Below are 15758 nucleotides of genomic sequence, written 5' to 3'. Positions count from 1 at the left end.
AATTTAATATAACTTTTTAATTAAATAAAAACAAATCTGCATGAAAGATGCCAATTTGCATAGATATATGCACTGAAACTGTATTTATATTTTATTGCTGCAGTGACAATTTTTAAAAAAGAATATCTTTCTTATTATATATGTCACAGTAGCAATGGATGTATAATGTGAATGTTTCCCTCCTTGAAAAGATGAGGATTCCATTTGCATCAGTGATACAAAGAATATTTTTAAAAAAAAAATAATAATAAAGCCTTTTCAACTGAAGGGGTGCAGCATCAGATAACTTTGGTTTTCCCCATCCTGCAAACAAAAAAAACCTGTCTAAGAACATACAATAAATTTAGATGAGAAATTCAGGTCACATAATGATCCTGCAAGAGTTGGGCTAAATGTAATGTTGGTTAGAAATAATCTGAGAAAGAGGGAAGAAAGACGAAGATTTGCTGTAGTATAGAAATGCCATTAGAGAACTAGAATAACAGAAACTGGACCTAAGATTTTTGTTATTTATTATAAGACATCTATAATAGGAGGAACACTAAATAAGAACTTGCCTGGTTAGACAAATGGTTAGCATATCTGTTCTCCAATAAAAAGGCTGCAGGTTTGAATTACACCTTGAGCATGGATGTTTGTGATTATCTGTAAGTGGGATATAATTTCTATGACTAGTGTGAGACCACTGACCTGCTTACCTCTAAAGTAAAGGTATGCAAAATTTTTCTGAAGTTAAGTTTTTCTCATGTTAGCTAAACTTATAAATAGTAACTTTCATGTTAAATATAAATATGTTAAAATATGTTAATAAATGTGTATTTAACATATGTTTTATGTTAAATACACATTTATTATGGACAAAGGAGTTTTTTTTTTATAGGTATTATTTTTGGGAAAATTCCCAAACATGGGAATTATTATTTATTAAGAATTATTATTTATTATTATTTAATAAGAATTATTTCTGGGAAAATTCCCATGTTTGGGAATTTTCCCAGAAATAATACCTATAAAAAAAACTCCTTTGTCCATAATAAATGTATATTTAACATATGAAAGTTACTATTTATAAGTTTAACTAACATGAGAAAAACTTAACTTGAGAAAAATTTTGCATACCTTTACTTTAGAGATAAGCAGGTCAGTGGTCTCACACCAGTCATAGAAATTGTATCCCACTTACAGATAATCACAAACATCCATGCTCAAGGTGTAATTCAAACCTGCAGCCTTTTTATTGGAGAACAGATATGCTAACCACTTGTCTAACCAGGCAAGTTCTTATTTAGTGTTCCTCCTATTCTAGATGTCTTAAGTTTTTCTCATGTTAGCTAAACTTATAAATAGTAACTTTCATATGTTAAATACACATTTATTATGGACAAAGGAGTTTTTTTTTATAGGTATTATTTCTGGGAAAATTCCCATGTTACTCCTCTTAAAAGCTATTATTTTTATGGCTATTTTTCCTGCTTTCGTTTAGGAGTGCCCCATTTTAATATCATTATATAAAAAAACCTGGTTTTTTCAAATTAATTCTCCCAAATTGCCTCAAACCCCCCCCCCCCCCCACTTTTTCCAAAACTCCTTCCCTTTTAACACCCTAACAGCAGAAGTATGCACATTGCAGAAAGAAGACAGCCAACAACATCCCCAAAAAAAAAAGGTATGCGAGAGTTTTCTTCCTCTATTACACTGCATATATCTCTAAAATACATCTATAATGCCCTAAGAATTCTTGAATAAAAAGCCAATGACATTAAAAAAGGGACACTCCTAAATGAAAGCAGGAAAAATAGTCATACAAATAATAATTTCTTTTTTTTTTTTTACATGCTTATTTCCTACCTTTTCAATTTTGCTGGGCCCTGCATCTCTTCCTACTATCATATAATCAGTGCGTTTACCCACAGATCCAACAACTTTACCACCATATTTTTCAATCAATGCTTTAGCCTGATCTCTTTCTAGTGTTTCTAAAACTCCTGTAATAATGAAACTAAGGTGTTCTAAACATCCTTCTTCACCCTGGAAAAGAAAAAAAAATTATACCCACATTCAGAACTATAAGTTAAGGCCAAGAAAAATAAGCAAGTACATAAAACAGATCGGCAGCAATTAATGCATTTCAAATTTTTTTTTTAAAATTCTGTACATATTCATAATAGTCCATTTGCTGATTAGTCAATCATAATTTATGTATACACAAATAGCTAAAATGCATCCTGCATACAGGATACCATAGGAGAACTTCAAATATTTTAAATAATTTTAAACAAAATTGTTTATATAAAAATGAATCCAATTTCAGTCTAGTTGGGGATATATGCTCATTTGCTGGTTAAGCACCTACAGTACAGACAGACTGTGTGTCTATTTAGTTTACATTAGTCTCTAATTCTTGGAGTTTGTAACCAGTGCTTTTCATGTTTAATGGATTTCACTAAAAGCATATAGATAAATTGTGTTTTGCTGTAAGTTTTAGTAAAAGATGTCAGCTAAGTTTTCAAATGATAAATATATTGACATCTACTTCATTTGTAATAATGACACACGCATTATCATTATGAACGAGCACTGCATTTTTTCCAAAAACTTTACTCTTGTCTGAAAAGTTTATCACAATCACTGGGTTAGTCAGTTAGATTTCCCAACCTTGACTCACTAGACTATTGCATCTAGGGGACACTTGAAAGTGTTATCCTGCATGTAAAAGGTTAACAGCTAAGGATGCAAGTGCAATGGAAAATTCTGGATGCTGCAGACTGTTACCAAGTGACAAAGAAAAAGCAAGCATTATTACAATGTATAGAAATGTGTACCTATGTATTTTCCCACAATGTAAAAGTTATGCATTTAGAATAACTAAAAAATTAGTTATTGAAAAATAACTAATTTTTCAATAACTAATGAAAAATTAGTTATTTTAAGTTTTCATGTCATCTTTATCATTGCAATTCTTTTACAGTACCCTTTTCTTGATTTCTAAACACTTTTTCAACATCCTTCTTAAGACATTCTAGATGTCCGGATTTACCTTGAGAGATTGCAGCATGAAACGAAACAAGCAATGACAAAACAGTGAGAGAAATTATTCAAGAAAAGAGCAATCACAAACCCAAAATGTGGAAAGGAGCTGGAGAAGACAACATTCACTCAGAATCACCCAGTGACTGCAGTGGAGTTCTCATAGTACACATCTGTAAAGAAGGAAATAAAACTAAATATGAGAATCATAGAGGAATTTCTTTACGGTATTTTTGTATTAAATAAAATTTAAGAAGTTAATGCCATCATCATAGAGAGAACAAAGATTAATATCTCCTATATGAATATCACTTTAAGAGTGTGGTCAATATAGATTATAAATAGTAGTATGAATAGCAGACAACTCTGTCTTACATATATCTGATAAAAATCAGATGCATCAAATCATTATTATTATTTTATTATTATTGTTCCGGGAAACTCCAAGGAGTCGACAGACTCATCGAGGGAGGCCCTAACATCATGTCTGGAACAACTATTCAACATTCACACAGTATCTATCATATCTTGCCTTGAACTCATTCACGGTCATAGCACCGTGAATGAGTTCAAGACACAACAGACTCTGGAAGCTTATTCCACTCATTCACCACTCTCCAAGTAAAAAACCTAGCTCTAACACCCTTGTCAACCACGCTCTTGCCCAGCTTCCATGCATGGCCCCTAGTCCTCCCACCACCAGTCATATTTTCAAAAATATCTTCTGGATTAATCTTATAAAAACCCTTCAGTAATTTGAATGTCTCAATCATATCACCCCTCCTTCGCCTATTGTCCAATTTCTGCAACCCACAAATCCTCAACCTATTCTAATAAGGTTCATTCCACAGACCTGCTATCATCTTGGTCACTCGTCTCTGGACCCTCTCCACTTCCTCCCCATCACGAAGAAACCCTGGTGCCCATAACTGGGCACAGAAGTCCAGATGGGGTCTTATCAAGGCTCGATACAGAGGAACAACAACTTGTTTGTCTCTGCATGTTAAAGTATTTTTCATAAGCCAAGTGATTTGGTGAGCTGTTTTAGTCACTTTTGCAATGTGCCCCCTAAACTTCAACTCCCTATCCACCAGCACTCCCAAATCCCTGGCCTCATCAATCTCCTGGAGCACGGCTCCACCAATGCGATATACTGCTGCTGTTCTTTTCACCCCAAAGTGCATAACCTTACACTTTGCCACATTAAACTGACATCCATTTTTCCTAGCCCAGTCCTCCAAACTATCCAAATCATCCTGTAAAATTTTGACATCCTGTGCACTCACAATTGCTCTACCCAACTTTGCATCATCAGCAAACAAGTGAACACTTCCTCTCAAATCCTTTCCAATATCATTGATGAACAAATTGAAAAGCAGTGGTCCAAGAACAGAGCCCTGTGGCACTCCACTAGTCACAAGACGTCTTTTTGACTCCACTCCTGAATAAACCACTCTCTGGTATCTCTCCTTCAACCACCCTCCTATCCATCTTACCAACCCTACATCTATCCCCATCTGCTCCAGTTTACTGATTAGGGTTCCATGTGGTATCCTGTCAAATGCCTTGGCAAGGTCCAGTAGTATCACTGTAAACCCATTACCCCTATCCAGTTCAGCCGTCACTGTGTTATAAAACGTGAGCAAGTTACTGAGGCATGATCTACCTTTCACAAAACCATGTTGTCCTCCATACAATATTCCATTTTCATCTATCCAATCCTGTATTCTTTTCTTGACTAATTTCTCTAAGACCTTGACAATGATTCCTGATATGCTAATCGGTCGGTAATTTACAACAGCAGTCTTGGAACCACCTTTATGCAGAATCATCTTTCTGGTTTTCCTTCAATTCTGCCTAATTTGTGCCATTCAGATTTATTGATCTAAATATTAGATCCTTATAGCATTTCCATGATTTCCTGATTATTTAGTAATATAAAAATCAGTTCTTGACAATCCCTATTTGATCTAAATTCAGTGTTTTTCCATTTAAATTTTTTCTTGATTATATTTTAATAAATCTTTCCAGAAACACTAAGTAGAGAATTTTCTCTATAATGCTCATATGCAATTTTATTCCCCTTAAATTGGCATATGAGAGTCCTACTGCAATCATCTAGCAGTGGATCTCCTGACAAAGTATTCTGGATTGCACTGTGTAGTTGCAAAAAAAAAAACTTTGCATGCTACCAAAATTTCAGCTGCCTTTCCATGTTTCAAGTTTCTAATGGTCAAGATGAGCATACTACTGATATTCTTCCTCTATATTTTCTACCATCTTTCTACTGTTTCTTATCTCATTTAATAATTTGTTAAAGTTCAAGATATTCAGAACATCCTCATCTTCTGTTTCTATATCACCTTTGTTATCTCTGAGTTTCTCTATGGCATCCTTCCTTTTAGTGTTGCATGGTGATCAGCATTCATTTTAGAAATTATGGACTTTACAACCGTGTTATAAATAACTCTTTTAATTTCCTGGTGTTTCGATCTTCATATTAAGATCATCATCTGGAGCATATACAAGGACAAGCTGAGTTACATTACACACAGTAAACTAAAGAAACAATGATTTGATCACCGGTTATTTTACTGGCATAACCTTTAGTGAAAAAAATGCAAATTAATTAATTATTTAGAAATACATCAAAGCTAAATTCTATTTAAGATAACACGAGAAAAACATTCTTTCTTATAGATAGTCTTCTTTCAGTAACAATGATGTCCTATTTTTAATTACAATCGTCATTTTAGATTTAGGATTCTGGATTACCTACAGTCCTGTTTATAGTTAACTCTTAGAGAGAAAGGTTCCGTGGGTAGAATATGTGCCTTCCATATGCTTAGGATTTTTAGGCCATCATTATTGTTCAGATTGGGGTGGTCGATAAGAATTTTACAGGCTTCCTTAAATTTGCGTTCATACCATGTTTTGGTGTGATGTAAACAACTGGTGCTTTTCCAGTCAATTCTATGTAAAGTGTTCGGGGCATGATCAGAAAGGCCAGCTTTACCATAGTTATTACATTTAATGTGTTGTTTATGTTCCCTTTGTCGGATAGGAATTGTGCATCCTGTTTCCCCTATATATGGTATATTACAGGTGCAATAAATACGGTATACTCCAGGGTGGGCCAGTGGAGGGAGTGGGCCTTTGGATGAGTTGAGTAAGCTTTTTAATTTTGCAGGTTTAAAGTGGCTTTGAGGTTATATTTTTGTAGTATTCTGTTTATTTTATCTGATGTCCCTTTAATGTAAGGAATAGTTATAGTTTTGTTGTAGTCTAGTTTACCTTTGTTTTTTATTGAGTCTTGTAGATAATTTTGTTAATAGTGTTTTGGCTGTAACCATTTTTTAGAAAAGTATTGCTGATAACTTTAAATTCGTCTTTCAGCGCATGTTCAATTGAACAGATCTTCAAAGCCCTGTTTTCTAGAGTATTAATGACACCTAGTTTTTGTGTTGGGTGGTGGTAGGAGTTTATGTGTATATATTGGCCAGTATGTGTCGATTTCCAGTAAAGTAAGTAGGAAAAAACTACTTACTTACAGAAGGAAGACGTGTGACAAGTGTATCTAGAAATGGAAGTGTGTTCTGTTTTTCAATCTCAAATGTGAACTGTATGCATTTGTGTTGTTTGTTTAGGTGGCTAAGGAAAGTGTTTAGTGTCTGGCAGCCATGGGACCAGATCGCAAAAACATCATTAACATATCTAAGCCAGACTTTGGGTTTTAAAGGAGAGGAATGACGAGTTGGGGCTTTTAAAATTTGTTCCAGTAGCTGACTTTTCACTGTTCACCCTGGTTCCCTGGCAAAAACAATGGGGGGCCTTGTTTAACTAGGCGGTCCCAGCCGGCAAGAAACTCTATCATGTTGTACCATAATTTTTATATTTTGGTTTAAGCCAATAAGATTACAATTTCATCTAAATCCCAAATTGCCAGCCCATCCTCGTTCGTTCAGTATCCAGGTGGATACCTAACAGGATGCACGAGAAGGTGAGGATTGGACATTAGGTCAAAAGCCCTGGTCAATTCTCTGCATTCCTTTAAAGGCCATGTGGAGGTCTCTTCTCAGTTATACAGCTTTGACCCTTAAGCATCCCCATTAGATACCTAAACTGTAAAAAAGGCAACTAAAGTAGATTATATTCAACCAGAAATGCTCAAATATAGAGGTTACAAAAGTTTTATAGTGTCTGCACTGCACAGTTCAGAGGGCATGGTCTGAAGGTAGAATTCCAGATGACTGGAAGGGAATTCTGGGGGAGACCACACTCCTACCAGGCGCGTCCCCCGGGTGGCAGATGGGGGAAACCCAAATGGGTTGCTCTGAATAAAGAATAAAGAGCCGTGGACCAAAAGATGTAGCAGAGGCATGGCAAGCTGGCTACATTATTATGCCAGTAACTTTCATGAGCAGGAGAAAGTCTACAAACCGAGATAGTGCTACTGCATACGGGACAACCGACGCGCCTACTCAAAGACCACATAGAGTAGGTGAGAAATCAGCAATGTGGTCAGCCAAGGATGTGAAACATGTAGCCACCCTCAACATAAGATCACTATACCGACCTGGAAAATTACAATTAGTCCAGGAAAATTTAAAAAGACTGAAATGGAGTATTTTAGGTTTATCAGAGACACATTGGTGCCGAGATGGATTCATGGATTTACCAGAAGGAAGACTGTACTTCTCAGGAAGAAAAGATAACATACACAGAGAAGGAGTTGCATTACTAATTGAAAAGAAACTTACACACTCAGTAATTGAAATAAACCCAGTGTCTCCTAGAATAATAACAGCCAAACTTCAAGCAAAAGAAAAAGGTCAAACAATTAAAATAATCCAAATATATGCACCAGACAGTAACCATTCAAAGGAAGAAATAGAAAATTTCTATGAAGAACTACAACAGGAAATAGATAATCCCAAAAATAGAGAACTCATGATAGTGATGGGAGATTTTAATGCTAAAATAGGACAGTTCACAGCAGACAAAAAAGATGTGATGGGGAAATTTGGATACGGAGAGCTTAACGACAGAGGAGAACAATTACTCCACTTCTGTAAAGCAAACGATCAAATGATTACAAACACATTGTTCTATCAACGCCCTAATAATAAATATACGTGGACATCCCCAGATGGTAATATAAAGAACTGCATAGACTATATCATCATAAACAAACAATGGAAAAGATCAGTAAATAATGTACAAACATTAAGAAGTTTTGATTTTGACACTGACCACGAAATATTAACTGCCAAAGTGAAGATAAAATTCAACAGGAAAAATAATATCAGAAAAGAAGAAAACATCAACCTATCAAAACTAAAAGATAGCTCAAGCAGAAGTCGATTTTTAGAACAGATGTGCTTGAAATTAAAACCCTCCATCTTACAGAACAGCGGAAAATTCTGGGAAGAAGGAAAAGAAACAGTGTTATCAATTGCAAAAGACACTCTAGGTTCCAAACCCAAAATAAACAAACAGTGGATAACCCAAGAAATCATAGCTACCATAGGAATCATAGGAAGAGAAAAGAGAGGTCAAGATACTTGTAAACCAACAAAACAATGAAGAGAATAGAGAAAAATACAGAGCACTAAAAAATAAAGTTGATAACCTATGCAAAAAAGCCAAAGAAAAATGGTTAGAAGAAAAAGCTAAGAAATGCCAAGAAGCATACCAACAAAACAACCTAAAAGTCATCCATGATACTGTAAGAGAAATTACAAAGGAATTCTCAGCAAAAGCAGTAACAATGATGAACAACAAGATGACTGAAACCGGGAATATTGAATATATAAGAAAAATCTGGTCAAACCATTTTAAGACTATCTTCCACCAAGGAAACAAAACTACAATGCCAACAATAGAAGAAAATAATGATCACCCAAAAATTTTACAAGAAGAAGTTAGATACGCAATAAAACAGATGAAAAACAATAAAGCACCAGGCATTGATACTATCCCTACTGAACTGTGGTCATATGGAGGCAACATATCAATAGAATATTTAACAACCCTATTCAATAAAATACTACAAACAGGAGAGATCCCAGATGACTGGAGAACTGGAAAGATCATCCCAATATACAAGAAAGGAGACAAAAGAGACTGCAGAAATTACAGACCAATCAATTTACTCCCTCACACCTATAAAATATTCATAAGAATTATACAAAATAGATTAAAAAACACCTACGAAGAAATGACAGGCATAGAACAAGCTGGTTTCCGAGGAAACTATTCAACAATAGACCAAATTTTCACATTGCACCAACTAGCAGAACTCAGCTGGGAAGACCATAAAGAACTATATTGTTGTTTTGTGGACTTTAAACAAGCTTTCGATAACATCAACAGAGAAATCCTTCTCAAAATTCTACTAGAAAAAGCAATAGACAAATATATAATACAGTTTCTGATAAAATATTACTCTAAGACAAATGCAATAATTAAAAAGGACACACTCACAACAGAACCCATAGAGATCCAAAAAGGAGTAATGCAAGGATGCCCATTATCCCCATGCCTATTCAACATATATCTAGAAGAAGTTGTAAAGAAAGCAATAGATAATGAGCCTGGAATCAATGTCAACGGTTTAAACATAAATAATATCAAATATGCAGATGATCTCGTCCTTCTTGCAAGAACCCCAAATGAACTACAAAAGTTGATCAACAAGCTAAATGAAACCTGTAAAACATATGACATGACAATAAATATACAAAAGACAAAAGGGATGAAAATAGGGAGGAACAGAACTACCATCTCAGCCACCCTAAACGGAGAACAATTAGAACAAGCAGACAACTTCATATACCTTGGATCAAAACTAACAGAAACAATAGATGAACTCAAAACAATCAAACACAGAATAGCGATAGGATGGACCACCATGGGAAAATTACAGAAAATCTGGAAAACAAACAAGATATCTAAACAAGCCAAAATCAAATTATATGAAGCAATAATTATACCAACAGTCATCTATGGAACAGAAGCGTGGACAGTTAAAAAAAGAGAGGAGAAAAAACTGCTGGCATTTGAAATGAAATGCTTAAGAAAAATAAATAGAACAAGTTGGATAGAAAAGAAAACAAACATCACAGTCAGACAAGAACTATTGTATAAAAAGACAATAATAGAAAAAATTAGAAAACGACAACTGAGATGGTTTGGACACACTATACGCATGGATGGAGACAGACTTCCTAATGTCCTAATCAATACTTTTCCAACTGAAAAAAGAAGACCTGGAAGACCAAGAATTACCTGGCTGAAATTAATAAAGAACATCTCGGGATGCAGAACATATAAGGAACTTTATCGAACAGCAAGGAATAGAGAAGACTGGAAGATCCTGCTCAAGAGAAGACTCAACCCGTCTTAGACGGAAGAGAAGAAGAAGAAGGAGGAAGGGAATTCTCATAGCACCCAACTATAAAAAGTGAAATCAAACTGAATTTGAGAATTAAAAAGGAACTTTCCTAATGACTTTTCCAAATAAAATTTATTCAATTATACTTGAGAAGCTAAGAAAATTTTATAAAGGAAATCCTTGGAGAAGAACAGTCTGAGTTCAGGACAAATAGGGGTGGTTATAATCAGAACAGGGTCACAACACTACTATGCAGAGTCAATGGGACATTATATTCAGCCATACATCATCTGTACTTAAGTTTTAAGTTAGTTGTTAACCTAAAGGAGATATACAGGAAGACAGTTTGGTATAAAATCAGGGTGAGATCAGGATGCACATACATATACTATCTGCACTCTAATTTATCATTTATATGATATCATCTATATGAAAATATCAACTGTATCCTGAATGGAGAACCAATAGAACAAATAAAAAATTTCTGTTTCACTCATTTTGTAGGTGTGGTGGGGACCAGTTGAATAAATTTATATGAAATACGAGAAAAATTAACCAGAGCATTAAAATTGGAAATATTTAACATAGTTCTTTACTTTAGGGAAATTTATTTATACTCTTAAATAAATTCAGCACAAGTCTGGAAGATTCTTTGAAATGAATGACTGATATAACAAATTCAGTATACAAATCACTAATAAAACACCATGAAAACAGGAAGGAAAATGAAAATATCAACTGCATCCTAAATAGAGGAGAACCTGTAGAACAAGTAAAAAAAGTTCTGTTTTACTTGTTCTATAGGAATGGTAGGTAGAAGCAAATTGAATAAATTTATAAGGAATAAGAGAGAAATTAGCCAGAACAAATTTCAGTTTTAACTTATGCATTTGAGAGTTGGGTTAGAAATAAACCAGAGGATCAAAGAATATAGATCAAAGATATGAAAATTTTGAGAAAAATTAGGACAGTTAACAGATGACATGAATGGCAAAATTATATCAAGAAATGAAGATATTAGGAAGGGACTTGATATATAGCATCCAGGAATATTTGAGCAGAACACAATGGGAGAGGAGAGGCATTGGTACAGTTTTGGATTTCATGATGAGTTTCAGAATTTCATGCTGGTCCAGTAATAATATTATTAGCTTTCATATTTATAAAAGATTAATTAGTCAATATTTACATTACAAATAATACACTAGCATTTTATTAGTGAAGATAAAATGGTCATGTCAATATTTTTCCTGGTGAAACAATAAGACATTTAAGACAAATACACTATCCAATCAAAGTCATGGAATTTGCGCAGATATATAGAAAAAAAAATTCTTTAGTGACAGAAATTAATACTGCCGACTTTCATTACAGCAATTACCACTATGAACTCACACATACGGGTGGTTAAGGGTCAAAGCTGTATAACTGACAGGAGCACTCCAGCCTTTAAAGGAATGCAGAGAACCGACCAGGGCTTCTGACCTAATGTCCAATCCTCACCTTCTCGTGGCGCACCGTGTTGGGTATCTACCTGGATACTGAATGAACGAGGATGGGCTGGCAATTTGGGATTTAGTCGAACAAATTGTATTTTTATTGGCTTAAACCAAAATAGAAAATGATGGTACAGGATGACAAAATTTCATACCGGCTGGGGCGTCGCCCAGTTAAACAAGGCTCCCGTTGTTTTCGCCAGGGTGAACAGCGAAAAGTCAGCTACTGGAATAAATCTAAAAGCACACCCCAACTCAACATCACCAGAATTAAAGATCAGTACTATCAACATAAGAAGCCTGAATGGCAAAGAACTGGAGCTAGCTGAGGAATTAGATAAGTACCAGATCGACATAATAGGGGTGACTGAAACAAAAAAGACAAAAACTGGTGAGATCTTTCTAAGCAATAAATACAAAATGTTATATTCAGGAAATGACAATCAAGGAAAAGAAGGAGTAGCCATAGTAATCAACACAAAATATGAGGCTAATCTTCTTGAATGGCAGGCAGTCTCAAGTAGAGTGATGTGGGCAAATATGAGAATGAGGAATTGGATAATGAGACTTATTTGTGCCTATGGTCCCACAGAAGGTTCTACTAAGGTAGAAGTGGAGGAATTTTCTGATGCTTTAGAAAAAGCAACCGACACAATGAAAAAGGAAAAGTTGGTCCTTGTTGGGGATCTAAATAGCAGAGTAGGAAATGATTGTCAGACATACAAAAATATTTTGGGAAAATTTGAAGAAAAGAGCAAAGCTAATAATAATGGTAAATACCTGTTGGATTTCTGCTCAGGACATGGACTGGTTCTTACTAACATCATGTTCCAACATACAAATGTGCACAAATTCACATGGAGAGAAGAGGCAAGATATAAGAAAAGTCTTATTGACTATGTTATTGTTGAAAGTGATGTTTTCTCCCTGGTGCAGGACACCAGTGTACAGAGGACTTGAAATTGGAAGCGATCACTATTTAGTCTTGAGCAGGATAAAATTGAATTCCATATTGAAAAGAAAAACATGTAAGAAAGTTTTAAAGCGAATAAACGTTGAGCAGCTCTCAGATGTGAACTATAGACTAAAATACACAAAGATTATTGAAGAAAAAATGAAAGAGTTTGAGAACAGAAACCAAACCTTGGAGATTCAGTGGCAAGCCTTGAAGAAAACCCTGATTGATTCAGCTAGAGAGGCATATGGTGAGTTGTCTCCAAGGATAGAAAAATCAGAACTCCATGGTGGACACAGGAAGTTAAAGAGGCAGTGAAGGAAAACAAGAAAGCATATCAAAAATTCCTGGCAAATAAGTCAGCTTGTGCTCTTCGAGAATACAGAGACAAATGCAAGAATGCTAAACACTGTGTAAAACTAGCTAAACAAAAGTCATAGGAGGACTTTGGCAAGAATATAGAAAATCAATATCAAGAAGGTGGTAAGATATTCTGGAGGTTGTTGAAGAAGCTTAGAAATGGAGAAAAGAGTGCTGTAACAGGAGTTAGAGATGATAAAGGTGACATGAAAAGTGGAAAAAGATATGCTTGAAGTATGGAGAAAATACTTCAAAAAAAAAAATGCTAAATGAAACAAGCAGTGATAGCACAGTGGTAAAAAAACACTCAACATGAATAGTCAGGAATATATATCCATACTTGAAGTAGAAAAAGCCATCAAAAGCATGAAATGTGGAAAGGCAATAGGAGTAGATGATATTCGACCAGAAATGCTGAAGAATGGTGGTATAAAAGTCTTACAGTGGCTGCACTGCATAGTTTAGAAACCTTGGACAGAAGGACGAATTCCCGATGATTGGAGTAGAGCTCTAATAGTGCTCACATATAAAAAGGGAAATAAAACTTAATGTGAGAATTACAGAGGCATTTCATTACTGAGTGTTCCTGGTAAGATATATGCAAGTATACTTGAGAAACGGTTGAGAAGAATTGTGGAAGAAAAGCTTGGTGAAGAACAAGCTGAATTCAGGCTAATAGACGCTGTCAGGATCAGATCTTCACTTTACGACAAATAGTCGAGAAAGCATGGGAATATAACAAAGATCTGTATTTAAGTTTTGTCGATTTGGAAAAGGCATATGACAAGGTGCCAAGAGAGAAGCTATTCAATACGCTGCAGTTACATGGTGTCAATGGGGCATTATATCAAGCAATACTTAGTCTCTATTTGAGTTGTAAGTCAGCAGTTAGAAATGAAGGAAGTACAGGAAGATGGTTTAATGTTAAATCTGGTGTGAGACAGGGATGTATAGTATCCCCTCTGTTATTCATTATCTATATGGATCATATTATGAAGGAAAGTGGTATTAAACATGATATCAGAATTGGAGATGTTAATGTCAGCTCTTTGCTTTATGTGGACGATGTTATACTTCTAAATAAATCCACTACAAGTTTGCAAGATTCCCTGACTAAATTGAATAACTATTGTAATAGATATGGTATGAAGGTCAGCAATAAAAAGACAAAGACAATGAAAATAGGTAGAATTGATGAAAATGTCAACTGTGTTGTGAACGGGTAACCTGTGGAACAAGTAAAACATTTCAAACTTAGGCACGATTTTTAGTGAAGATGATAAATTAAATATGGGAAATAGACAACAGAATCAACAAAGCTGGTATGGTAGGAAGTCAATTGAATAAATTCATATGGAATAAGAAAGAGATTGATCGGAACACTGAATTAGCTGTATGCAAGATAGTGTTCAAACCAGTTTTAACTTATGGATCTGAGAGAGCTGGGTCAGAAGTAAAACACCTGACCAAAGACTAGAGACCGCAAATATGAGAGTCCTGAGAAAGATTAGAGGCATTAACAGATGGCATCAATGGCAATATCATATTAAAAACGAGGATATTAGGAAAGAACTTGACGTTGTCAGCATACAGGAATGTGTTAGCTGAGCTAATCTCAGGTGGTATGGTCACTTAAACAGAATGGGCGAGGAAAGATTAGCAAAACAAGTGTTCTCTGCCAGGCTGGCAGGAAAACTACCCAGAGGAAGATCAAGATATAGGTGGAGCGATAACGTACAAAGTGCCTTAGACGATAGAAATATAAGATCTGATAATGTTGGAGTCTTGACAAGTAACAGATTGATTTGGAGGGATAGGAAGTTAGTAATGATATAAATTTTTCATGTTAGTACTATCATATCCTGTACACCCCTTGAGGGTACATGTCAGGAATTTGATGATGATGAGCTCACTCATACTTACTATAATGGACTACAGGAACGTTCTGACCAAATCCCCATACATGTGATTCTATACTAAATTCACTAAAGCAAACTACTCATTACAAATCATTCCTGCAGTCTCTGTAAGTATTCTATAATGAGAGTTGACTAAAACATGTTTCACCTTTAATCATGTTAACTGATTTGATGTATCAGGGAAAACTATCTACCAATTTCTGATATCTAATAATCTGTTCTATCATCATCATCATCATCAAATTCCTGCTATGTACCCTCAAGGGGTGTACAGGATATGACAGTACTACATGAAAAAATTACATCATTATTAGTTTAAGCTAAGGGATATGACATCCCTTATAGTTTCTTAGCCGAATAAGAAACTCAAAGAGTTTCATGCCGAATATAGTAAAAACTATATATAAAATTCGGCGATTCCAAGAGTAAGCAAATACTTGGATACTGTAGCACTGATCCCAAAGGGTAGTGCAAGCTGGGGCAACTCGTGGTAGAGGTGGAGCGAGCTCCGATCACTATTCTTGATATTTGCCCATAGCGTGAACTTCGCTCCTAGGAACTGTATTTTTGTTCACATTATGAGAGAGGTCACTACCCAGACCGGT

At 35.1% G+C, this 15758-nt stretch overlaps 1 protein-coding gene across 2 annotated transcripts in view; it reads right to left on the bottom strand.

Annotated features, from left to right (window-relative positions):
- Gnf1 (germ line transcription factor 1) overlaps positions 1-15758 on the bottom strand; it is a 406700-nt gene that overhangs the window by 234784 nt on the left and 156158 nt on the right. For both annotated transcript variants that reach the window (XM_090411514.1, XM_090411513.1), the window contains one exon: positions 1849-2028. In XM_090411514.1, coding sequence (XP_090267640.1) covers positions 1849-2028 — 180 coding nt within the window. The remainder of the gene's footprint in view (positions 1-1848; positions 2029-15758) is intronic.

The sequence above is a fragment of the Typopeltis vanoorti genome, chromosome 21 (genome assembly GCF_054136105.1).
Source record: "Typopeltis vanoorti isolate ZY-2024b chromosome 21, IOZ_Tvanoo_1.0, whole genome shotgun sequence".
In the NCBI taxonomy this organism is placed as follows: Eukaryota; Metazoa; Arthropoda; class Arachnida; order Uropygi; family Thelyphonidae; genus Typopeltis; species Typopeltis vanoorti.
Note: the sequence above shows the minus strand (reverse complement) of the source record. Positions and strands in the feature narration are given on the sequence as shown.